The 26,517-nt window shown below is 47.6% G+C and overlaps 2 protein-coding genes across 2 annotated transcripts; both read right to left on the bottom strand.

The window, feature by feature from the left end:
• Window positions 1-4,669: 4,669 nt before the first annotated feature.
• Window positions 4,670-16,511, bottom strand: LOC128713606 (nose resistant to fluoxetine protein 6). Its single transcript, XM_053808465.1, has 11 exons — window positions 16,496-16,511; window positions 14,286-14,885; window positions 7,336-7,574; window positions 7,060-7,253; window positions 6,474-6,719; window positions 6,127-6,402; window positions 5,766-6,011; window positions 5,461-5,686; window positions 5,195-5,369; window positions 4,980-5,122; window positions 4,670-4,888 (listed from the first exon to the last, which is right to left on the bottom strand). The coding sequence occupies exons 1-11, from the start codon at window positions 16,509-16,511 to the stop codon at window positions 4,670-4,672; spliced, it is 2,580 nt and encodes an 859-aa protein (XP_053664440.1).
• A 4,110-nt stretch (window positions 16,512-20,621) lies between these two features.
• Window positions 20,622-21,749, bottom strand: LOC128713951 (DCN1-like protein 3). Its single transcript, XM_053808826.1, has 2 exons — window positions 21,614-21,749; window positions 20,622-21,535 (listed from the first exon to the last, which is right to left on the bottom strand). Exons 1-2 carry the CDS (start codon window positions 21,747-21,749, stop codon window positions 20,622-20,624), a joined length of 1,050 nt encoding a protein of 349 aa, XP_053664801.1.
• Window positions 21,750-26,517: the final 4,768 nt, after the last annotated feature.

Genomic DNA, 26,517 nt, shown 5'->3' with positions numbered 1-26,517 from the left:
TATCTTTAAGACGAACATCTTGTGGCATATGTTTTATAACCTTTAGCCTTATATCCCATTTACTAATGGGCTGATGGGTACATTTACTTGCGAAAATTCAAGTGCATTCTCATTGCGAGAACATTTTACCTGCAAAACCTCCACCAGAAAACCGTTGAGAATGTGTTATGTCAGCATAGTTTTACGCTACCAGCAGCTGGTGCTGTGAGGAGCAGCTACGCGCCTCATAACCAATCCATTATTATGATTTCTTCCATGTGCTGAACCCGTTCCTTTGGTTTTTTTTCGTTTACTGTAAATGTTTCCTATTTTCAAGGTTAATATTTATTGCTTTTAAAATCAACCCCCAATCTGATCTCCATCGCAAACCGGACTTTGGGAAACTCCCGCATGACACCTGCTGCTAATTTTAACTGGAGCGTTACTTTGGCTAAAATTTCAGATACACACACGCAGCAATTCAGTTAGAATTCTGCGGTGACTTTTTTATCGGCAAATTCATTACAAGGCCAGTTGCGAAATGTGCCTGCCTCCGCCCTCTCTCCCTCTCACCCACCCACCCTATATGCATATTCTGACGCACCGTGCACTTTCCTCTCTGGTTGGCTTCCCTCCACCAGACCAGGCAATCAAAGGGTGAAAGGAAACACCGGCGAAGGTCAGGAAGGTATGGCAGACTTTTTCGGTTTGCATTACCCACAGATGGCAGTTTCATCGACACCGGATGGAGTACAATTGTGTCATCGTGGAGACCTGGTGGCAGTTCGAGCTTGCTAGTTCGAGGTTACAGCTTCACACGAAGTGAAGTGATCGACACCTCGTACCTGACCTACAGGAACGCGTTCGCCATTGCCCGCAGGCATCGACAAGCGGAAATATTGGGCGAGGATCTTCCCTGTCCTGGGCCACCACCCGGTTCTTAATAATAGGTCGATCTTCAAGGGCCCTTTTCAAGCAGCTTCCGTAATCGGAAGGGACAGCCCCTTTGTGCGATCATCAATAAGAGCAACAGTCTCCCCATCAGTAGGATGCTAACCCGTTCCCACACTGATTACCTTTTATATGGCCCTGAATAGTAACGCAAGCGCTAAGACGATGCCCTTCCCAGCGTTCAATGGCACCAGAGCCACTCCTTCTGCGACCTCACGCACGTGTTGCAGGTGTTTGCAGAGGAAGGGATTTTCCATTGCTGCGCCCCTGCCGTGTAACGCGCAAACACCAATTTGCAGTGTAACGCGACGCATTCGAACCGTCGGTGCGTATGGTGCACATTGGTGTGATTGCACATTTATCAACATCCCTCCCCAAACGACAGCATCGTGCGCATTGAGATGGTCAAGAAAATCCATCCATCCATTACTCGGACTGGGAATTAACCTTGGCAGTCGGGGTTGTCTTGTAACATCCGATCGCAAGACACCTTGCCGCATGAAGTACGGGTGTTTGAGCTTCAGCTGACTTCATCAGCGGTGCAATGAGTGCAATCTCCCTCGAAAAAATGGCTCAGAACACCAATCGAAATTAGGACAAAATGTCCAAGTTCCCACTTGTGGGGAAAGACATTGAGGTAAATCTAATTAACACCTGGCCACTCTTGCAATCCTTCAGCGTGTCTGGTAGCGTTGTTTTTTCTTTCTTTTTCGTTACGAAATCGTTGCTAAAAAGTTTGTCTCCATTCGCACCCGGGCCTGACCCGGTGCCGTGGACGGTTTCGTTCAGTTTTTCGGAGTTACCCAATTCTAGTTACACCACCCGGAGACCCTCCCCCTATCCGTCGTCTCCACCCACTCCCTTCGCGTAACAACGGAGAGCGAGCGTGTTATCGGATGGATGGATGGAGCAGTCTGTTTGGTTGTTTTTTTTTGCGAACAGTTTTTGGGGGCTGACGACGACAACGTCATAAACCGAATCCGGCTTAGCCCTTCAAAACCGCAGCCGCATATGCATGTGATGAAACGAGCGCGCGTTTAACGAGCTGCCAAGTGAATTATGCGCAACTCCGCATGCTCGTCTAAGCGGACTCCGGGCATTAGAGGTCGGTAGCATCCGAAAGGGGAGGGAAAAAAAATCACTGTTGCGGGTTCACCTCCCTCCCCCTTATGCAATCGCCATTTCGGATGCTGGGGCCGAGCAAACTCCAGGACGACCTCGATCACGCACGCATGTGTTTGCATGTGTAAACAAACGCTCACTCGGGCATCCGATCCACCGGAACGGTTTCCTATCAATGCCTTGCTCAACCGGTAGCCGGCGGAGATGTAACGAAGCTCCACGGCTGTACAGCGCCGCAGCAGCAGCAACAGGCAATAGGTCAAATAGAAAGCACGCCAAAGTCAATCCTGCTCCATCGTCATTTGTCCGTGTGCTTCAGCATCTGCCCACGGGCTTTTGTTGGTGTTAAACGCACGCCTAACCACATAACCTCCCAAACAGCAAACAACGCGCAAACAGAGCCTCTCGTGCATCGTTATAACACAACAGCAGTCCGCGGGCCCGGCCGCGTGTCGTTCGAGCGCGCTGCAACGTCTTTTACAATTTGTCGCGGAGTAGCCACTCGTCTCCGTGGGGAGCTGTTGTCTGCGGTACAACTCGCGCGCAACCTTTAAACGGTGTTGAAGAGTATTGTTGCAGTAATTGCACTGCATCGCGCGCTCAAAAGCGCCTTTTCCCATCCCTTATTTTTTCCCTCCCATTTTCCCCTGTTCTAATACGCGCCACCGTACGATGATGCCACGCAATTCGCAATGTTTTCGTGTCTTCCTTGAAACGGTTTGGCCGAAAAGTGGCGATGCTGTTTGGAGGCCCCTTTTTTTTGCTAGTGGTTGGCACAATTGCGACAATGGGGAGGTTTGGCGTTTCGCGGACCGCTCGAGCCGCATCGAGACAAGCAAATGAGACGAGTCACGGAGAGACAGCTGGGTTACCCAATTTCGGTACACACACGACGCTTTTGCACTCGACCGTCCGTCCGTGTCACGCTCATCCCCGACCGCAGAGGCTTGCCAACCTAGCCTAGGTCGTGTGTGCAGTCGGTTTTACATTTTTTCGGCGCAGGGAAAATGCCAACTCGCTAGCAGAGAAGCAAACACCAAACAGAGCTCCTAGTCGTAGACACCGGGCGTGGGTGAAGAAGGGGGGTATGGGGGGGGGGGGGGGGGGGGCGAATCTCTGGACACCCTCTGCCAAACCCATTGAGAGTTATGCTCCAAAATATCATCTTACAAACAAACACACACACACACATGTAATACCACCAGCATTATTGACCAACACCACGATGGAGTTCCTCGCCCAAAAAAATCCCCCCGAATAGATGGCAGGGCAAACCAGTTAGACCTGCTCCTATCTGTACTCTTCGTGTTCGTGTTCGTCTTTTTAATTTCTGCGCTACAGCCTTAACCGCAGACCGGGGAGTCCATTGTCCGTCGGTTGACCCGCAAAAAGGAGCCACCGGGTAAGTGGACGTCAGGATTCGATGCTAGTAGATCAGTCGGTCGCCCGGTCGCGGGTCACCGAATTTGCGGGCGATAGAGGGCGAGAGAGAGAGAGAGGGGGGAAAGGGAAGGCGGAGGAGGCGGCACCCCTTCGGGACAGCCGGTTTTTTTTTTCCCGCACCAGCCATCGTGACGCCACCGTGTCCGCGGCCCACTTGTTCGCAAAAGCCAGAAGTGGCAGAAAGAAAATAAAAGCCGACGAAACGAAACGTTGAAGAAATTCACTCTACCATGCAGCTTTGGCGATTACATCTACTGCACACACTCTCGCTTTCTCCTTTTCCTGCTGCTTGTTGGTTTTGGTCGCTCGCTTCGTCGCATTATGCCACATTATACAAGCAAAGATTACCGCGGCACGGCACGGCACGGCGGCAGGATGAGATTGCGGGAGCTGCCGTTGCCACAGAGCATCGTACGATCTGCATGTCAAGCGCGACCTTGATCCAGTGGGGTCGTTTTACTTATTTATCCCGACCGCAACGGAGCGAAGACGGTTGATGAATGCCACCCCTTGCGGTACCAAACGCCGACATCACCGACTACTACCGGCACACGACAGGACGAAAGGACGTGTCATCATGAAGCGGATTCACTCAGCGTTGCCGGTGCCGCTCCCACTGGGCTTCTGCGAACGGTTAAACGGTGGGTGGATGCTTACGTTCGTTTATTGCCGAAGACTTACGTCCTGCGCTGCACAGCTCCCTTAACAACTAAATTAATAAATAGCTTTTCGCACATAGTAAAGTGATCAGCGCGCCCTAACTGGTCGTAAACTTACTTAACACACCTGGAGACGGGCAAGATCCTGCTGCCATTCCTCTACTCCGCACCGATAAGAATCACCGATAAGAAGAGATATCACATGCTGCACTGCCTTACGAAACTAAATCGACTGGATTGCTGGCAAACCGAGCCGAGAACCATCTTAGTCTGCTTCCCCGTTCGGTCCGGGCCGCCCCCTCCCCCTTAGGCCCTACTCAAGAAAAGGGGTGGGGGGAGAGGCGTGGGCGGGAGGGACGGGAAGGGACATTAAGAATTAAGATATGCGAGAAACGATGCACCACTACCCAACCGCGCACCCATCATACACGCTAGCGCCTCAGCTTCCGTAGCGGAAAACTTCACTAGCGTCACTGTGGCATATCGAACACCTCGAACAATTCCTGCAACGCGTATCACTTAACCTTTCCTTCACTCTCGATCACCGGAGGACACGGTGGGTGTTTGGGTTCGCTGACGATCGTGGGGGAAGGCCGAATGGTGGTGGTGGAGGAGACCTTACGGTTGAGCTTTAGGATTTCATTCGAAATTCTACAGTACGGTATCTCGAAGAAGGCGGAAAACACGATCGCTGCTAGGTAGGAAAGCACTGTTACGCCGAACGCCATTACGATCTACGGAGCAGAGTGCAGGGAAACAAATCGGAACATTCCATCAGTCACAAGAAAAAAAACGACAAAAATTACGAAAAGGGGTTGAACTTACCGCTGGTATAGGGTCGGCGTGGGCACTGGAATCGGAGACGCCGAAGGTGACGATGATGATTAGTGGATTCAGCAGATAGATCCCGTACGTAAGTTTGTTGATATGAACGAAGAATTTTGAAGAAAGCACACGCGTTACAACATCTGAAAGGTGCGAAAACCAGCGAGGTAAGCAACGGAGATAATCAGAGGGACAAACAGCAGAGAGACACTTACTCGAGTAGCCAGTTCCGGTGGCTAGTATCACCCAGCAAGCAGCCCACGAGATCAGCCACCGTACGGCCACCATGACGGTCGAGGCAATCGGGAATGGGAAGTTGCGCTTGATCGTGGAGTGCATGCTGAAGGTCACGCAGAAGCACGCCAACAGCCAGTACCACCGGTATTGATTCTGGTGGCGATGGAGAGAGAGAGAGAGCGTACAACCAAAGCAGATGCTTTATTATATTCTTGCATCTGGCATCGGATCGTAGAATACCTACCTGTGTGATGGTGAACTTGTCACGACTCGACGCCACCAGCCATCCAAAGTAGACCCCGACCACGTACGGAGACACTCGAGACCAGGGCGCCGTGTAGAGGGCATCGCCCGTGTTGTACAGCACGTCGTACGACGGTATGAAGCGATGGTTCAACGTCAGCGCAATGTTGAAGAGCAGCGTGCCGATCGCGAACATACCAAACACCTTCTTGCCGAACTTTGCGCTCCTGTGGACGGGGGAAGATTAAGGGGGGTCGTTAGCACGGTTTCTGTTCGGCACGGTGAGGTACGGTTGTTGCATGTTACTTGGCGTAGACGAAGAGCAGCACGGTGAACAGCATGTAGTACTGCATCTCGCACGCCAACGACCAGGTCCAGCTGAGACAGAAGTCGTCCACCGGGTAGAGGTTCTGGATGTAAAACAGATTGCGCCACCAGTACCGCTGACAGCCGAGATCGGATCGCTCGTGGACCCAAAACTTGGACGTCTCCACGATGTAGCTGTGCGTCAGCTCGCCCAACACCGTCACAAACAGGTACATTGGCGAAAGGCTACGGTGGGGAGAGATTGTTCAAAAACACCCAAGAAAAGCAAAAAAAAAAACGGTCAGATGCTAAAGCGGCGATACACGCAACTCCGCTCACGAGCGCACCCCGAAAAGCTTACCGGAGGTAGCGATGCAACAGCATCTTGCCGTACAGCTTGCCATTTTCCCAGAGCGTATTCGCCTTGACCTCCTGCACTTTGGACCGGTTGCGGATGAAGTTGTAACTCAGCAGAAAGCCACTGATGGCGAAGAAGACGTCCACCAGCAGGGGCGCATTACTGACCAGCTGGTACCGTATCTGCTCGGCGTAGTGGAGCATTACCGAGGGATTGTGCACGGTGTAGAAGGTGTACCATTGCATGTGGAAGCACAGAATCAGGAAGCAGCAGATCGATCTGTCGAAGGAAGGATCACCCATTGTACTACGCGAAGAGTGTGTGCGAAGGTGACTGGGTCGACTACTTACTTCATCCCACAAATGACGGGCAACGACTGTGGTCCCGTGTCGGTGCGGAAGATTGTGTTCAGGTTCTTGCGCAGGTTGAAGCTATCGATCATACGATCAAGGAAGGTACTGTCTTCGGCCAACTCGCCACTGGCTTCCGACGCAGTCGTTACACCGGACGTGTGATTATTGTTCTTTTCTTCCATTAAGCGCTGTTCTCTGCTATGGGCCAAATAGACCATCAGTAACGTGAAGGTGAGTGAGAGTCTGGGGACGACAAGATCGAGAAAAAATGGACCGCACAATTAGCGAGAACGCGTCACACAAAACTGGCCAACACTGGTGCTCCATTTAGCGTCGGTTGCAACATAGCTAGAAGCCCTTCAACCCCCGGGGTGAATGTACCGGTTCTGGACAGGTGGCCTATTCTTCGCGTTGAAGGTACCACCAATTAGCACACCCTCGGACGCGCTGGCGCAATCGGTACGCGCGCTGGACGATTATGCGCCTACCATATCCATACCCCCAACAGGATGACTCAATTTGTGGTCGCCCTCTCACTGCGCAGTCCAGGGACACGATTAATGACCGCGCGATGATCACTTACCCGATGATGAAAACGCTCGGCTTCGACCAGAAGGCACGGTCGAGCGTGGTGCTCTTCACGTGCAGCACGTTCGGCTTGAACTCGTAGATGTCTTGCGCCAGGACGAGGTTCTCGTCGAAGTAACGCGCGGTCAGATTGTGCAACTCGTCGTTTGTGCACGATCGCGGAATGCACACGCCGATGTGGAGAATGTTCTGAAACGACAGATATCGTACCGCCCCGTCGGCAAGGTCAGTCGGTGTGTGCGCAATAGACAGAACACGCCGGGGCACTTACCTCGCTCTGGAACTTTACGTCGACCTGCCACGCGGACTGATGCTTGGCGAACACGATCCGATAGTCGAGTTCGAACGGCGCTAGGGCAGTGACCAGATTGCGCTTCATGTTGCGCCGGTACCGATCGGAGAGCGTGATCGATAGGGGCGTACGCGTGGACTCACAGCCTTTCTCTGAGCCGATCCAATGATTGTGACCCCACATGAAGCCGGACTCCTGGCTACCGGATGCATCCAGCACTACGAAACAACAAAACAAAGACAAGACAACAATCGAATTGTAATTTGAATAAACTCAGCTAGAGTAGTAATATCAGATTAGAGTGGTTAATACCACATAGATTCAGCACATAATACTTCTCGGACATAACTATTGACATCTGGTCAAATGTTTATTAACCTCTACCTCTACTACTCTCTTCAAGTCAAGGGCAATCAACAGCAGATACGGAAACGTGAATCATTTTTTGAAACCGTTTCCGTATCTGCACACTCGTTGAAAGACGAAAGAAGAGATGACTTTAGAGTTATTTTCCGCAATAAAAATCCAGTTCTCTTCATGTCATCTCTAATTGGGTTAAGTTTCCTTGTGCAAACAAGAACGACAGCTTTTTTTAGTCAGTCGGTAACAAATGTTGGAAAAAATGGATCTTAAACCGCCAAACATAACATGACATTCACCGAAAGATGTCCTTGAAGGGCCAATATACTAAATCGATTGTGACTAATCTTCGCGTTGGTTACAGTTTTCCTGTGGTCGAAAGCAAAAAAAAACCAACATCACCCCGCCGTGGTGAATGATAGATCCAATTTGCATAAACCAATCATAAAAAGAATACGTTTATGGCCATCGAGCATATCAACCTGCGTGAACCGATTGGTAGGGGATCATACATTTTTGCACCTTCGGCGAGATGTGCTTTATTTTTCTTATATCGGATGTGCTTAATGGTTGGCAGGTTGACATTGAGAAAATCAACCATAAACACTGCAGCAAAGAGCCGCCACCTCCCCCTGGTCGGTGGGAACAGATGACTGTCGATTGGCAGGAGGAAACCACTTTTTTCACAGACAATTTACGATCAAATCTATCGCAAAGATAAACCACTGAAATAGTTGCCAAACTAGAATAGTGAGTGACCACGCGTGTCGAGCTTTGAGTGCCCAAACAAACACAGCGAATTGCAGAAATGTCCTTCACCGTTTTGGGTAAATCATCTCGTATCTGATTAGATTATACGGCACGTTACGCCAAGACACGACGTCAAACTGTCAAGCCTCGGTCGGGCTTTAGAACGAGTTTCCAGAACGCGGGGAAATCGAAATGCTCCCAAGGGCATAACAAATTCCTGCCACACGCAAATGCGTGGAACGTTTGCGAGTTCTTTGTTCCGACGCCGTTGTGTGCGTTGTCTTCCGCGTGTCAATGTTTGATCATCCATTAAATCGCGTTTGGCCATTTGTTAAACCATTGCGGAGCGGCCACTCTTGCCACGGGACATGCCCCGTGTGCCGCGGCGAAGCAAACAAAACGCCGAGCTGAAAATGCATCTCATCGAACGCCAATATCACTCGGACACGGGGAACCGAACCGAATGGGATCGGAAAAAACCGGTCCAACCGTGCCGGGCTCCAACAACCACCTAATGACGTATCGGCGCGCGTATCGGTCCCGTTTCACAATCCCCGACCGCAAGCTATGAATGAAACGGTCCAATATTCGGCTCTTGCCGGCGCCCTCGGCGCGTATTCCAAAAACTCCACTTACCGTGCTGGTATTACTTTTGCTTTTTTGCTGCCTTCAATTTCAGGCGACAGGCCGGAATGAAACAAGTGACTTCAACGCACGCGCAAGCGAGAATCCGAAGGTGGTTACTGCGCGGTTGCGGCTCGCCCCCCTCCCCTCCCCCCTTCCCGAGAACGAACCCGTTTCGGTCACTTTCTATTTTCTTATCGGCCATAGCGGTTCTCGGCGGCACTTTTTCCCGAAAACCTCCAACGGGCCGTGGCACGACGCACAAACACAATTCTATTAGGCAGGTAGGCAGAAACAGGCAACACTGGATTCCACCGGAAAGGTTGCCCGGACAGCTTCTCCCAACCCTGCTGGAAAGAATCCGTTACTTCTTCGGTGTCGGAAGGTTAGTTTGGGCAGGCCGTTACTAAAATCGGACCAATGAACCCTCGTGGGGAAGCCACCATAATGGGGCTCTTTGATGCTTTGCTATGGAACCCCGGATTTGGTTACTGCCCGTGGCTCCAAAACAGCGATGCTTTACGATAGCTCAAATTAATATCATGCTTCAAACATAAGCTTCCGAGTGGATCTGTGTGTGGTGTGCTTTGTTGTTGTCTTTAGCGGCTTTATGTTCGATGTTGTCTTGAATATTTACCACCAAAAAGGTTTGCCTTCAATCAAGCCGTACGTGACGGGTTTAGAACTCGTATCCCAACTCGTTTTAATTTCCGCAGTCGATGGAAGCTGCCGTAAACAGCAGACGGACTGTGAGGCTGGGCCACATATCTTAAACAATCTTAAAAAACCCCCCACAAGGGGGGGTTTTGCTGTTCCCACAAGGTTCACCACAGTGCGCGGATTGTTATTTATCGCACCTGGTGTCCAGGGTCTTGCGGTATATTGCAACGTCAAAATTCGTTAACCTTGAAAGTGCAATCATTCCTTCCGTGGACTGGCACTGACTGTTGACTGGTTGTGTCCCCACATGATGAAATGAGCATTGCCGCTACCTTTTGATCCGGCCCCGAAACAAATCCTTACGTATTGCGTATCCTTCGTTGCACTTCCTCGTGTCAACCATGGCTAAACCACATCGGGATGAATCAACCGTACCTTTCACGAAATAAACCCCCCTGAAAACCCCCCGCATACAGCGTAAACGGAACCAAAAAACCTTGCAAAATTCCTCTTTCCATCTTGAATTGATGACCCTGTGGGGATTTTTTGTGGATCGTAAGTTTGCGCAAAATTATTCTACCGAGTCAATGGCGCTCGATCGATACGTTAATAATAAGGCGCTAGATGTTTCTGCACCGTCACGTGCGTTTGACCTATGTAGAACGGGCGATTAACTCATCACTCTGCGCCGTGTGTCGTGATTATGAAGTTGTTCCTACGTTGTCCTCTTTTTGGGGCATCCATCAAAGCCTCGTCCAAATACATCACCGAATGGTTGGAACGGTGAGCGGGGTTTTTTTTTTGGAGTCCGCCTGGGGTTTTGCCGTTGTAGAAGATCAATCATCTTTAACAACGACTCGATCGAGGGGATTGAGTTCACTTAGCTCACACTTGCCTGCGTTGCATCCGAAGACCCTAAAGTGCATAATTTTCCCACTTAATAGCCCCGTACCATATAGCAAACAGCAGCAACAACTTTCGGTCTCTCGCACTCTGCTCGTAACCGTTTCGATAAGGGTGATAATAAAGCAGTACGCGAGCTGGAGGAACATAATTGGTCGAGTTGATGGGTTGGATTTATTGGGCATTGGGCAGACACACTTTTCGGCCAAACTAAAAGACGAACCGAGAGGATCGGTCTGTCTTTGTGGATAGGTGTGAAAAATGAAAGCTATTTCGGGTTTGGTTTTGGAGTTGGTGCTGACGTTGTTGTCGGTTGGAAAGCTTTAGTTACAGTCATTACTAACACCATGCACACTCTCGATCAGTGATTTTAGGTTGAACTTGTTGTGTATTACGTATCGATCACCTCACAACACCAATGGACCCGGATCGCCAGACCTTTGCATCTTCACAGTGAAATCGAGGGCCAAAAAGGGAAAACTAACACACAATTTTGGAGAAGAAAGGTACGGTATGAGAATAAATCTGACACAGGTTGAATTTCTCTAGAGCTCTCTCTCTCTCTCTCTTGGTCGGACGTCCCTTCGACAACCCACGCACCGTGATGCGATTCCGTCAACGCAATCAGATAGATTAAGCAGCATAAATAGCCAAAAATAAAACCTATCACACACACACACACATACAGACGTCGGCGGCGGTGTGACGCGAGTGTAACCTATTTTCATCCCGTGCTCAAGATGCTTGAGGTGTCTCAACTCCGCGTCAAACAAGCGTCTTCTTATCGTACAACGCCTCTCAAGCTTGGGAAGAAACGCCATCCGAACTCCGAACTCCTTTCCGCCGCGAAACAGGTCGGCCTCGACGTGACAGCGAACAAGCGAAGAAGTTCAAGTTGATTACATAAGCATCACTCCGGATGACCGGACAGACAAGTTCCCGTGCACGATACTGCTGATACACTGCATGCTAATGCGGTGGCGCTTGGATCTGCTTGAATAAAAAAAAAGCCAATGCCCCGATTGGACTGTTTCGTATCTGCATCCAATTATATAATCGGCCAAATCTGGAGTCATCTCGTGCCGCTGGTCGGGGGGGTTTGTGTTCTTAGCCTTCGCTTTTTTGTTTTCGCACAGAACAACCCACACCTCAACTGACTCATCGAGAGAAGCGCGTGTGTCGAAAGGTTAAGGTTAGCGGAATGCCCCGTCACTTGCCGAAAGTGATCGCCCATGATCATGCGCACTTGTTGTACACACGGGAATCGATCGTGCCGAAGGCTAACCGCTAGAAAAGTGTCATATACCACCTTCGGTCGGAGTAGGAGTTTGTTTTTTTGGTTGTTGAACACACGACTGGAGTGAAGGTTAACCTCAAGCGTTGGCTGGTTTTTTTTTTGTGGGTTTTCTCTTCGTTTTTGCACCGATGATTAAACAAAACTGTTTAACGAACAATAAGACGGGCTTATCAACCTTGAGCCAGATAACCGACACCGACGACGTACGGGTCGGCGAGTCTAGCAAAGCAAATCGCCTCAGCAAATCGCACCTTAATTCCCGCAGCTGATTCCCCGAGCACCGAGATGATCGCGAGCGCCTGATCGTGGCAAAAATTTATGACACTTCTGCTGTTTTCCTTTTATCCTCACCTTTTTCTGTCAACAAACGCGCGCGTGTGTGTGTTTTATGTAGCCGATTGCCCACCCTCATTGTGTATGCTAATGGGTTTTGTGGAGAAAAAAGTATGATCCTGTGCTGCAGTCCACCGTTTGACCGTGATGGAGTGCACAAATCGTGAGGTTTTCGGTTCATTCTTCATCTTCTAACCGCTTCACTCCTCGGAGTTAAACTTCATCTTCAGCGCTGGAGAGTAACATTTTCACGAGCACCGACCTGACAGCTTCACCGACCAACCTGATGCAATTGAACGGTGAGCACTAAATATCCACGGCCCATGAAGAAAGGAGGTTCGGTAGGTGCTTCTCACAGCGCGAAGGACAGCAAGATGCTACGCAGGTAGTGTTTTTCGATTTGAGTCTTGCGAAAGTGCAACATTCAAGCCGATGCCGATCTTTAGTTGATTATTGCTGCGAAAAACGAAATAAGAAAGGCAAACACTTGAGCGTTCCATTAGTTTCATCCAAAATGTCCAACTGTTTAGACGTTGGAATTGATTGCCCCTCCCCTACGAATGGAGACGAGTATGTCCACAGCCAGAGAACAGAATAGCCGTGGCACGTTTCCATCGTCGTCTAACCTGCAATTAATTTCCATTTAAAGGCCTTCCATTTTGCTGCCTTATCGTCCTTCGGTGATGAAAATTAGGGTTTTCTTGAAGGTGGCCCAACAAAGACACAATCGGTTGAGGACAGGCGTAGGGCGGTTTCACAACGGCCAAATGAGTCGTTTATTCACTCAAAAAAAACGAAGTTGGTAAGAATATCAATGCAAGATCATTCTCCCCCAGGGTCACACAAACGCGTCAGGCGTCAACAAACGGCCCGAGAGCATAGTGTCCAACATAATCGAATTGATTGGTTGCATCGTATTAGCTCTTCATCACGTGACGATCGATCATCACCTACCACCGTCCCTTGGGGCGGTTTCATCTCCCAACCGCCACGGCCTCCTCCTCCATCCCACAAGTGACCACACTTTGCGCGTTGATGAATTCCTGACCTTGAACGTTGCGCGTTGCTCGAAGGGATTTCCCACCAGCCTCAGCAGTGTGCTTAAATTTAAACCGCGGCCCATATCCACCCACCACACCCTCCCCTCTCACCGAGAGAGAAAGAGTCACAACAAACAAGCGAAAACACGCAGCCCCAAATTGGCGTCGCTCTAGATACGCGTTCGATTCGATTCGATGGCTGCTGTTACTGCTGCGGTGGTTGTAGTGCGAACCGGCATGCGCAAAACTCACTCGTCAGACCAGGAAAGGGGTGGGAAACAAGACCTGGCCAAACAAACATACCGGGGCCTAAACCGGGTCTCCCAAAACTCCCAAATACTCCAAAGCTCCATAGCTCCATAGCGCCTCTCCTGCACGATGACGTCGCACCGACCGACGGTGATGGTGGCGCGAATCGAGAGTAAAAGTACATTGAGTAATATGACCAGCACCACGCTGCTGCTGCGCAACACCGCACGCAACACGAATCTCCACCAAAAAAACGAAAAAAACAATGTTTCAGAGAGACGCGCTCGTCAGGCGGGAATAAAACGGAATCGGGTTTTGCGTTCCCGCCGGCTTAGCATAACACGACACGATTGTTGTTTTCAAAAGGACCCAATTCTAGAATTGGACCAGCAGCAGTAAAACAGCACCCCATCACGCAAACTGGCGCACGTGTTGCCGTGCCGCAGGGGAGGTCGCACTACGCAGCATAGAATTAAATCGAATTAGAGACTTAACGAAGTCTCCCCACCAACGGTTGTCCTTTTTGAGGGGGACGTAAACAAAATGGAACGTCGGAACACGCCAACCGCTTATCAACTGATGCGATTGATTTGCTTAAAATGATCAAAACACGGCTGCACTACGACGACGAAATGCCTGTTATTAGTGAGATATTGCGATAGCGATTGGAAACGACTCGTCCAGCAGACAAACGAAACCACATTCACGCCTACCTTTCATCGCCCAGATTTCCTTCTGCTGTATGCCATGGTAGACGCGCTGCAGCTCACGATAGCATCGCTCCGACAGTTCGTCCCGCTCGGCGATCGAGATGAGACCGTACAGAACGGAAGTGTGCTTTAGCACTTCCGCCTTCAGCACCACCTTCTTGCCACCGTACTCGAGGGCCGCCCCTCGCCCACCTTCCTCCCCGTCCTCCCCCAGCAGTGCCGGCGGTAACAGATGGGATCGATGGTGGTGTTGCTGGGAGTGGCCGCCCTTGCTGACGGTGGCGTTAATCACATCGTCATCCAGCTCCTCGGCACTGTTGCTCACCACCGCATCGCAGAACGCACTCACGCACGTCGCATTATTTAATTTGCCTCTCAGCGCTGGTTGTTGCGTTGGCAGCGTTCCACCCCCGGTGCAAGGGATGCTGGTCCCCGTGTCGGAAGTGGTGGACTGCGTGCCGTTGCAACTGTTGGTCGGTTGCGTGTCGCTCTGGGTCACGTTAGCCACGTTGTTTGCGTTGTCGTCTTCGGCGCGGCCCGCTTGGGTGACGGTGGCAAGACCCAACCCTACGCAAAGGACTGCAACGCAGATGATGGAACTGCCTTTCTTCACCATCTTAATCTCTTCTGCGTGCTACGGGATTTAGCAACAGCTGCAAAATTGTTCAATTCTCGGTTGTTGTCTCCGGGTTCGTGTTCTACGGTCACCTTTGGCCAAAAAAATCTCCCCTTTGCAAACGTTTGTGATCATCAGCTGCTGTATTACACAGAATTGGACAAGGGTGTGGTTTTTTGTTACTGTCTCTATCCCTCCCTCGTTCTCTCTCTCTCTCGCTCTCGGCGAGGGCACTTTCTTTGCTTTTTTCCCTGTCACAACCCAGTCAAACTCAATCTCAACACCAACTCTGCCCGGTTCGGGTCAGGTCGGGCAAGATAAAGCCAGCCGGCTGCTTGTAGATCGTTTGGGGTGTACTTTGTTTACGTAATCTTTATTATCACACAAACACACCCCCTCCCCCTGCGCGAAATTGGGCGAAACGGATACGGCGATACTGATGGCCGGAGATCCCGGAACACACATTCGCACAGACGCGGATCTTCACTTGACCGATTGTTGACCGATCTGCCGCAACCCTGCTGCACACGCTTGTCAGCGTTCGAGTTTTTGGCTTTCGTCGGCTTGGGCCTCCCCGAATCGGTCGAAGATCAACGCCGTGAAACACAAATGAAGGGGGCGAAATTTTCCACCCCACTTGCAAACCCCGGACTGGCCCGGGGGCTGGCTGCAATTTTTCGGCCAAACCGATCGGCACGGATGCGGTAGCACCACCACCACCACGCGGCACGGGGTGGCTTTTGTGGGTTTTCTGCTGTTGCTTCGGCGCAAGCTTCGTCGATTCCTTCTTTCCTTTTCGGGCACTGTTTTTACGGGGGGGCTGGCTGCCACACGGCGATGACGACAAAGACGGAGCCGTTTGGAGGCTGCGCGATCGCGCGAATTTCATCGATCACATAACAAAACTCAACGACCGCATTGAGCGTGCTGCGCTCCGACCAGCGAGGGACGCGCAACGAAAGTGAAACAACACGCGCACACGCAAAAGCACACCAAATGCCGCACCAGGGGGTTTTGCGTCCAATCCTCGGCCGGACGGTCTGCCAGGCGAAGGAAACCTAAATGAGGTTAGAAAGATGCAGCACGTGAAGCGAAATGCACCCCGAAAGTACTGCAGCGGAAACCCTTCGCTCGACCGGTGCGACACACTGTACGGCGGTTGCTTAACGGCTTAATAATGGCCAACGCGGCACACGTGCCAGTGACGGCAACGACGTCGCCCGCACCGTTTTATTTATTTTCCCTCCTACGGTCGGGAAAATCACTCAATCACACACTCACACCACACCATAAACACATACACGGTTGACAACAATCGATCGAAACACACCACAAAATCACACCCTTCCCGGGGAACGGACTCCCGGACACAGACTGTTGGCGGTTGCACGCGGTTGCGTTACTTTTGAATGATCGTAACGGCGACGGCAGTTTATTTTCGGGTGGCGAGCGTGCGTGAACAATGTGCGTGCGACCTGGGCAAGCGCGTGCATCGTAATGATCTTGCTGCCGAAAATCCGGGCCCGGTCAGCCCGGGTCCACGGTCGTGTCGGGTTTCTGTTTCTTTTTTTTTTTCTCGCAAAGCCGACACACGAACGACACGACCGCATCATGTTGACCGCAAGCGCAGGAGTAGGGGAATGACAACATTGTGCGGGTCTCCTTCTTCCTTACACGCCACGGTAGAGTGTGTGGTGGTGAAGCGGGCGAGATGCTGATATTGACCGGCGCGCAACATAATCAATGCGTTGTGTGGTGCACATGGTGAAGTAGCGACATACACCAACGTGAGACACACTTCTCTCACTCTCTACTCGTTCAGTGCATCGTCGGAATCGAAGAACACTATTTCTTCTCTCCTCTTCGGGAGGATAACTGTGACTCTCACTATCGATTGAAGTACAATTTATTGGAGAGTCTGAAGGGAGTCGAACCTATGTCTGGATGACGTCTTTATCCTCCCCGAAACGATCAACACTAGGAAGATGATAGAATGATAACCGGTCTGCAGAGATGAAACTAGGTCTGACAGGTGAAGGTTGAAAAGGTCGTTGTGTCAGCTCCAAGGATTCCTTGGATGAAATGATATATTGTCTCCACCATTCTTAATGAGAACGCAGAACAATCCACGCCCAATTAGGTCAAGATATTCTCTAGGATCGATTGGAAGTATTTCCTCCAATGCCTACTTAAAAGGGCGTTTCGTCAATGCAGTACGTACTCAGAGGTTCAAGGCACATCATCACATAAAATCAAGGCACAAGAACACTTTACGCCTAATTAAATGAAGATATTCTCAAGACAATGAATTGGATGTGTCTTTGTCATTATAGTAAGTGTTCAGAAACTACTTTAGACATTCGGGAGATTACCGTACTATTGCTGGCAAATGTCTAGTGTCAAATGCAGCACTAGTGCTAGCAGAGTTAAGAACTCTCTATTGCAATATTAACATTTGCTAGGCAGTTTGCAATGCAGTAAGTGCTCAGAAACTATTTTAGCCATTCTGGAGAATACTGTGTGTCGCTAGCAGTATAAATGGCAGCTTGTGGTGATTCAATTTAGAGTTAAATTGATAGAGTATTTGGAATTGTCCAGTTCGAGTTACTATAATGGCTGCTCATCACGACTAGAAGCGAGCAAAATGGTTGACTCATGTATAGAACAACCATATCGTTCCATCTTCTCAATTTGTCAATGCCTAACAAGCAGTCTGTTGTGACGCCCAATCGCATAATTTGACGACAACAAGTCTAATGACCTTGGAATCGATCGAAGAGGTGGGCAAATGTGGAAAATGCTCCTTTGTTAGCACACGTTGGTGAAAAACAGATGAATTAACTTATCTCTCTCATGACCTTCCTTCAGCTCGTTGGCTAGGGTGATGAAATAGTGACCTGTCCTCGCACCTATCAGCATCACACTTTCCAACGTCAGCGTTGTCGTTCCCAGACGTGTGACAGACAATGCTTAATAAATTAACCCTCCCTCCTGATTGACCTTCTCTCGAATGCGATAGTCATGTCGGTTAATAACCACCACCGGAAATACCCCGTTTGCTTAATTTTCTCATTTAGCCCAGCCCGGGGTATGTGTTTATCCAGGATCATGGCACGGAGCCACACATTTATCAATCCATCAAATCGTGGCACATCACGGTTTTTGGGGAAAATGAGTACGCAGCATTCGTGGCACACTGCATCATGGCTGTTCTCGATATGAATTTATTCAAAACCAGATTCATCCGTACGGAATGACGTCAATGCAACTCACGATTTGACGCAACCCGAAGCCATCTGCAGAAGTTTAAAACGACACCATTCTTTCGATCGTCACTGAAGTAAGTTACACCAATTTCGCTGCCACTGCTCACTTGGCACATCCATTTTCCCAAGCTTTGCCTAATCGGGCCATTTAGTCCGATTTGTATCGTTTCGCCGTGCTGGGTAAACGAAACCATGCATGAGGTGAGTCAACCAACCATGTCCCAACCAATTAACCGCACAATTAGTTGTAGAACTTTTTTCCCAGCCGCGCAATACACGCCATTCTGTAGCATAATTTACACAAATGAAGCCTCAATAACAATACAATCGATCACAAACAATAGTTTGGAAGCCACGTGGCTGAACAAAAGTTAGCTAAACATTATTTACCAACTAATTCACATCCCTCGCAATCCTGAGCTCCAGAGAGTTTGAATGCTACGTACGAGTGACGCGTTAAATTTGGTAAAACTCGGCTAAATCTATCAACATTTTCGTAGGGGATTTTTGATTGGATTTTCCCAGTTCGATACCGAAACTAATGAAGCCGAACAGTATTTAGCAACTCATTTCCTTCTTTTCTTTGGGGGGATTCCATGCAAACAACGCGCTCTACTAGTACTTCAGTGGTACGAACCGTGAAGAAGACCAGAGATTTACTAATTTCTTCTGGTGAATAAATGCTATCCGTCCGCGCTGATGCCATCACGCCGGAAGGAAGCAATCGATCATTCCGGCTTACTCGGCACGGCAATGGCAATGACTTTTGGGGGCCGAAAACTCGACGGGAACTTTTCAAGGGCACAGGAATTAAAGTTACCATATCACATTTGGCCATCCATTCCCATCCAGGGAGTGGAGCAAATGAGCTTAAAAGCTACACCAATATCCTTTCAGAAGTTGGCCTTTATCAGTACTACTTCATTAATCTGTAGAAGTTGAAGTGAAAAGAGTAATGTAGTGGTAAAAAATGAACTTACCTCCAAAATGAAGACAAAGTTTGACGATAACAACGACGATGGTCTTAATGCTACTCAAAATAACTACCTACGGGATAAAGAATGGTACAAATAATCATTACAACAACTCAAAATGCATAGAAAGGACAAACAAAATGGACAATATGGACGACACAGTAAAATAGAGATAGGCTTGTTTCCTTTATTTCAAAACCGTTAAAAGTTAATGCGATAATTACACTAAGTTTTGATATCCGCCAATCCGCCATTTAGTTAGTTATCAGATACTCACCGCAGCCGCCACGTGGGAAATGGTCCCCGCCTCAGTTCGCCGCCGTATTGCAATCGAAACGTTAGCTGCGCGTTCTAGCCTATATGCTTATTAGATAGCACGCTTGGAAAAAGAACCGACAAATAAGACCTTGCACTAATAGTTATGAATTAATCACATTGATCGTCGGCTTCTTGCTCTGCATTCCCTGCTATCGGTTTGCTTCGGTTTGCCTTTCGCACGCGAACACGATCGCGTTAGTAGCATGTTGGGATGGGGGTTCCTCCTTTACCTATATACTCAGTACTCTCGCCTCGCAGCGATCTTTCGCGGCTTCTATGCGATACAGCCATAATGCTCTCTCTACATAAATATTTGTCTCTAGAAAGTTTTGTTTCCGTGATTCGTCGTTTACGCTATTGTGTGTGATTTTTTATTCCGCATGTCAAAGTTCTGCTCTGCTACTAATTTGGTGCCAATCACAAAACACACATGCACTGTGGTTGCACCGTGTAAGCGAATTTCGCATCGCTTTTGACCTTAAAACTTGTACAACGAGATAAATTTCAACAACAAACGATCCAATTTGTCTTCTAAGGTTTTGTTATCGTCCCTCGGCTTTTCTTTATGCTAACATCTCCTACGAAGGTTTCCGTACGTGCTAAACCTTTAAACGAATCAATACTTCACCGCATGAAGAACTTCGGTAAAACCTATGAATGATGGAGAATCGCTTGAAACAATTCCCTACTACGAACGTATATATCGAACGGATTCAACGTTGGAAGGATAACACGTAACGTGCTGTCTGTAGCCGCTTGTGTGCACACGTACTATATCCATGTGATCCGTTTATAAAATTTGACTTCACCTCCCGTCGGTAGACCGCGTAAATGCTTCGGAAGGTGCTGCGCATGATACGATGAATTCAATAAATAATAAAAATGCTAAAGTAAACGTCGGGAAAATGTAAGCCATTCGTCACGGGTTTTGCTAAACATTGCTAGTTTTAACGACGGCAGCACATTTAGCAGTAAAAAAAATTGCATGTATGGAGATCACAGGCGTACATTTGCGTTATGGAAAATGCCCGCCCGATCAGTCAGTGCTCCGAAGACAGAAAAACTTCCACCATACAAAGGACACAAACGGGGCATCGTGGTTTTATAAAAATTGCGATAGAGGGGAAAAGAATACAGTGGCTAAAGGGTGTTACCTAGCAAAATACTATGAGCCGTTGCAGTCGGAATGATCCGGTGGCGGTTCTCCACCACTGTCGTCCTTAACCTTCGCAATCCGGCCCGTGCGTTCCCGCTCGTAATCGACAAAATCGTCAAAGAGGCTTGGCCACGCCTCCGTGTCATCGTAATGTTCGATATCACAGGTTTCCACAAAGTTCAAAAACATGTTCCAGGTATCCTTCGGGACGCCTCGGATGTGTTGGTGCTGCTCGAGAAAATCCAACCAGCGCTGCAGGATTTCGGGCGTATGGACGGTAAACACGAGCCGCCACAAGCTGATCGCCATGTCCAGGGAAAGTATCCGATGACCCGGCTCTAGGCCGAACCGAAACGTAAAACGGTACAGCGATTTAAAGTCCTCCGTACTGTCGTTGCGTAGCCGTTCCACGATCTGCTGTAACCGGGCCCGTATGTCTTCGATGCTGGCTGCACTCATCCGCTGTAGGCCCTGGATAAATTCGGCTTTCGTAAACTGACACATCTGACCAGCATCCAAGCGCCACGCGAGTACAAGTATCGCAAAATCGTCCGGCTTGTAGCCGAGATCACCACACAGCCGTTCGATACCCTCCGACAGTATTGCATCTTCCTGCGTATCCTTATAGCTTTCGAACAGTCTGTTCAGATCGTTATCGGACAGCAATATTTGAGGACCACCCATACCGCCGCAGGATTCCTTACTACCTGTTCCATTATTGTTCATGTTTTCTGGTATTAAACCGCCGGTCGAACCGATCATTCCGCCAACACCACCGATCGTCCCGCTGCCGGTTAGTGCGGACGAAATATTCCCGTTCAACATTCCACCAACAGTCGATTTTTTAAAGCTTCCTCCGGAACGTTTGTCTCCGTGACCCATTCGATGTCCGGTCACACTCACGGGCAGGAGATCGTCTGTTTCTGCGAGGAGAATAATAACGAGATACCATCCATTAAATGACCCGAATGATTGTTAGGGTAACGACTACGACTACCTACCATGACCAATTACGTCCATCTCGGTGTACGTCAGGGCGGGATCGTGGGTCGTACCACCGACATTGGTCGGAACACCAGTTACGGTGGAAACATTAGCGTTGGGCGGTGTACGAAAGCATGTCAAGCAGCTGCCCATGGTGCTGGTTTGATGGAGTTAGTGTGCATATGCGATCCCCGTACTTCGCTGGGATCCGATTAATGTATTAACGTTGCGATGGTGTGAATGTCGATAACAATAACAACTACACGCTATGCTATCGATCCGTTTCTACTGTTCGGTAACACAGGGTCCGCCACATTCATTGGAAAACGCTTTAAGCATGCTGAAAACGTCGCTGTTAAGTATAGGAATACATCTTCTACCACACAATCTGTTGTGTTGTGCCACCCTGCAACTTCTGGCACCTTGCGCTAGCAGCTCGGATGACCGGCAGAAGGTAAACAACGGCAACTGGATCCAAATGTACGGCTCGTCTTCGGTTTTGGCACAGCTTTGCTGGTGGTTCTATTTGGCACAAGCGGTGGGTCCTCCGTTGCAAATCTGCTGTTCACAGTAGAAGTTGCTGTTTCTCCTCTGCAGTAGGAGTTCTTCTCCGGTCCACTTCAGCCACAACAAGATACAACAGGTCCAAACAGGAATTGTACGAAACACGGTGCTATTGCTAAGCGGTGCCAGCACGCCACTTTTCAAGCAACAAATTGTCCTATCCGTTGTGTCACTATGTTAAGCAATGCTCATTGGTAGTTACAGATCCATCTCGAGCCGTGTAAGCGCGGTTTTATCCGAATTATTCTACACTTTTATCATCCGCAAAACCAGATCGTTTCGTATGCTTTGTTGCTTCTTGTTCTTTATGTTTGTTACTGGTTGTTACTCCATATTTTTTGACAGCAGCAAGTGACAGTTGCAAGGTTCGTCCCCCGGGCCGGCCATATTGGACAGTGGTAGGTGCACTCACAAATTATTGCAAAATAAATTCAAAAAACAAACGATTTGTGTCGATCATTTAACTTACCATAATGAGCCGTTTTGACAGGATGTTAACGAACGCATTTCTGAGCATTTTAAACATTCTCGAGCATAAACCACTTTTATTGTTTATTACACTGTAAAGATTCTTTTATTTACAATGCTTTCTCTTAAATGCGCTCCGTGTGTGTTTATTCCTCTTCTTTTGTAGTGTTTGTATATTAAATTTATTTTTCTCTTATCCCGTCTTGTTGTTTCTCTTTCATTTACTACATGAAACGACTGTTCACCGTTCGCTTCTGTTTTCTGATGCTGCTGCGGCTGTATTCGAAATGTGTATGATTTTTTGTGGCTTTTAGTTTGGTTATGCTTCGCTGAATATAAGAGTTCGCTGTGCAAATTTGGCTACGTATGTCTGGCGAAAACGACGTTTGCGTTAGTTCGTTAATCCCAAATGTAGTTATCTTGTCCTGTTTTGCCTCCATTTACGCAACAGTTTACTGTTTTTATTTGTATGATTTTCCTCAAACAAATATTTTAAAATATGAAAAATACATTCTGCCCATGCAACAGAACTGGGTTACAGGTCTAGGGTTAACGAAACAAAAATACATCTGTAGTTCGTTTTTTTTTTGTGTGAAATGGTTTAAATTTTGAATCGATCACTGTCCATCGGAATGTCTAACTGTTGCTCACTGATTGATAAATGCTGTTTTTGGTTGTCTGAATATCTGAGTCCTCGTTCCACAACCTCTCGATGTCCGATAAATGTTGTTAGTGATTGTATCAAGCTGATTTAGGATCAATGTTTTCAAGAAAGCCCAACTGTTCATCGCATATGAAAGCAGTGTATGTATTGGGGACGTGAGTAAGGAAGTGAAAAGTAGGAAGCAAAAAAACGTTTTCAAGGAACGGATCAAACGCGCAACACGGTGTCCATCACCAATGGCACAAAATTAAAGTGTTAGAAACAGATTAAACTCATCTGAACGCTAAGGGTTAAATATGCTTGTTTTAGTAAGATCTTAAACAATAAAGATACATAAAACAGTGGAAGAGTGAGCTAGCTTAAGCGTTTAAATCCCAGTACCTAACTTCTCATGTTTTTCTCTACAATTCTATCTCAGATCCGTCTTCACCTTATAGTTCTTCGTCTCATATATAGCCTGATTTAATTCAAAACCAACCTAAAGTTAGGCCTTGCGCGCATTCCAGTTTAGTTCGACCGTACTTCGATTCGCCCAAAAGCGTGCAGTATATGAACAGGACGCTCAAACAGTACACGCACTCAAAAAAATTCTTATCGATGTCGGCAGCGCATCACTTTCTCGATGTATTTCCATTTTTTTAACGTAATGCCATAAGCCTACGTTTACACTGGGATTGTCCTTACGGATTGGATCAGCGTATGCAAATCGTAAAGAAAAAGAATACACCAGATCGACTTAAACACAAACTTAATCTCAGAATCGGAAGCAAACCCAACAAACGGAACCGCCATTGCCGTCTAACTATCGGTCAATCAATTCACATCCCGCATAGTGGGCGAAGTATGAAGTTATTTGAACGTATCTTCGAATGCTACCCATTTTTCACTTTGCTTAAAGCGTGAGGTGGATGATTACTTACATTTCCAAACATAAAAGAAAGACAGATTTATGTGAGTTCCTCCTTTTGCCATAATGCTCGGCATTGTCACCCATATATAACTATCGTATTATATGATTATTGAATTTTATAAGACATTATTTCGTTTACTCCTTTAGTTTCCCTCTTTGTAGCTTTGTGGTTTTATGTTTCTCGTTCCCAAAATCATTTCCTTCCATGTTTTAATGTTGGTTTTACTATTGACTGAATTGTCTGGCTCTTGTTTTGCTGCGCTAGGTACTTGCCAGTTAAGTTCAGTTACGTGTTTATCTTTCACATCAGAGCTTTGCATAGTTTACTTTTGTGATTTTGTCCATCTTGTTCAGTGACTTGTTTCAGCAATTGATATCTTTTCCATGTCACCATGACTCTGTGTGTGTGATAAACATTTTCCACCGGTCATCGGCTATTGGCTCTGATGCAGAAAATGTCCTGCATAGGAGAATCTCCCAATCCCCACGAGCCGACCCTCTTCCCTAAACTATCCTATCATTCAAAGGATATCTATTGATGGTCCAAAGATCTTGATATACGCAAGATGATATTTCGGTTCAGACGGATGATGAATTCCGCTTGATAGTGGATACTACTGTTCTTACTAGTTTCTCCATCGCAGCTCAATCCCTTCTTAGTTTACCAACATCCCTTACAGCCACGAATACTTTGCCAACATTTTCGGCAAGATTTTCATTCAATAGTGGGACGGGATGCTCAGTTCAATAATAATGAATAGAAAAAAGTAGGATTCGTCCAACTGAAAGCAGTACCTGTAATTGGCGATTGAAAATTTACGATGCATTATGCATTATTTGTGTTGGTTTAATGTGTGACTGCGTAAGAAACAGTTATAATTTACGCATCCTTTTCCTTATCCCAATCTGCTTCTCCTAACATTGGTAGTTGGAGTATTGGATAAAAGCATCAAAAAATACCAAAGCCAGACATTTGCCGTGAAATACACCGACAACAACGCATCTTCTTCAACGAAAGCCTCAACAGTATACTTTTACTTATGGCAATTATGTATGAGTGTGGAGCCTATGTTACTTTTGGGTATATTTTCAGCGCTACATTCGTAACTAGATGGATTGGTTACCACTTATGTTCCATCGTAGAGCATTGTTTCGTTTCGTTACTGACAAAATCTACTCAGTTCCATTCTCTGCCGTACACATGTGCTACCTTAAGGGGATTAATATTAGTACAATTTATGTGTTTTGATTGAATTCAAGCGTTTGGAAACGTAGGGGGAGATAAAATACAGGATTGTATATAAAAATCAACATTATAAATTATCGTGTAGTTGTGTGGCGTATTACTCTGCCAAATTTCCATTTCATTTCCTGTCCTCCACTTCGTCTATTGTTGCTTATTCCCTTTTTTGTTATATATACTTTCACAACAAAGTATTGCCATTACATTCCTGACCTACCGTGCACGGCAGAGCGTGTCCTGTAGCGTTTCTTTTTGTTTAATTGTTTACAATTCTTTTCACTCGTCTAACCGAATGGAACTAAAAACCACATTAACTAGCCATTAACATCGGTTTTACTGTTGTTTTGCTGTATTAGCCCGCCCATTTTACCACTACTTCCCTTCTCCTCCTGTACTTCTCGTCTTCAACATACATATGCACAGTGAGACACACCAAGAGAAGTTCAATTAATTATCCTTATCGAGACGAGCGCACATACACACACCAATGGGGTACGTAGTTACGAGAAAGCTTATGTGGTGCGCGCTTCCTTCCTCCGTTAGCCGCATATGGCCGCAGGATTTGATTTGCTAATCTAACCATGGTGCCGGCAACCAATTCGGTGGCAACGGTATTTTCTTCTCCTACTTTCACTCGATCATCCTCTGTTGCACTTATTATTTTTATAAATATGTAACATCTATCCTTTTCTTACAATCTACAGAGTTCTTAGCCTTCAAACTTGCTTCTTGATTCATGTTATTTTTTTTTTGTTTTTCAGCGCCATCCGAACCATGCTTCTGCATATATATATATATGAATTATATATCATTTTCAGGTTTGTGTTATCCGAAATTTCGATTATATATTTATCGAACGATTCCCAAGTGTTCCCATTTTAGGTTACACACTATTCGTACGCACGTTTAGAAATGGCAAACTAATTTTGGACTGAAAAGGAGGACAGTGGATCCTATCTCTGACGTGAGGAAGATAAAACGAACCAAAGCATTGTTTTACTAAACAAAAGATAAAGACGTTTAACCTAAACCCCCATCATTTTAACCTCATTCAATGCCTCAAACGTAGCTC

Source organism: Anopheles marshallii, chromosome 3 (assembly GCF_943734725.1).
Source record: "Anopheles marshallii chromosome 3, idAnoMarsDA_429_01, whole genome shotgun sequence".
Classification (NCBI taxonomy): Eukaryota; Metazoa; Arthropoda; class Insecta; order Diptera; family Culicidae; genus Anopheles; species Anopheles marshallii.
This window is presented reverse-complemented; position numbering and strand designations above follow the sequence as displayed.

What these genes read in the sequence shown, in the direction of transcription:
- LOC128713606 (XM_053808465.1), bottom strand. An exon ending in GGAAATCTGGGCGATGAAAG is followed by an intron (nt 7,575 to 14,285) that starts GTAGGCGTGAAT and finishes GTTGTTTCGTAG; the next exon opens with TGCTGGATGCATCCGGTAGC. An exon ending in ACAAGTTCACCATCACACAG is followed by an intron (nt 5,370 to 5,460) that starts GTAGGTATTCTA and finishes CATCGCCACCAG; the next exon opens with AATCAATACCGGTGGTACTG.
- LOC128713951 (XM_053808826.1), bottom strand. Translation starts at nt 21,749, where the DNA reads ATGGGCAGCTGCTTGACATGCTTTCGTACACCGCCCAACGCTAATGTT. An exon ending in GATGGACGTAATTGGTCATG is followed by an intron (nt 21,536 to 21,613) that starts GTAGGTAGTCGT and finishes TTCTCCTCGCAG; the next exon opens with AAACAGACGATCTCCTGCCC.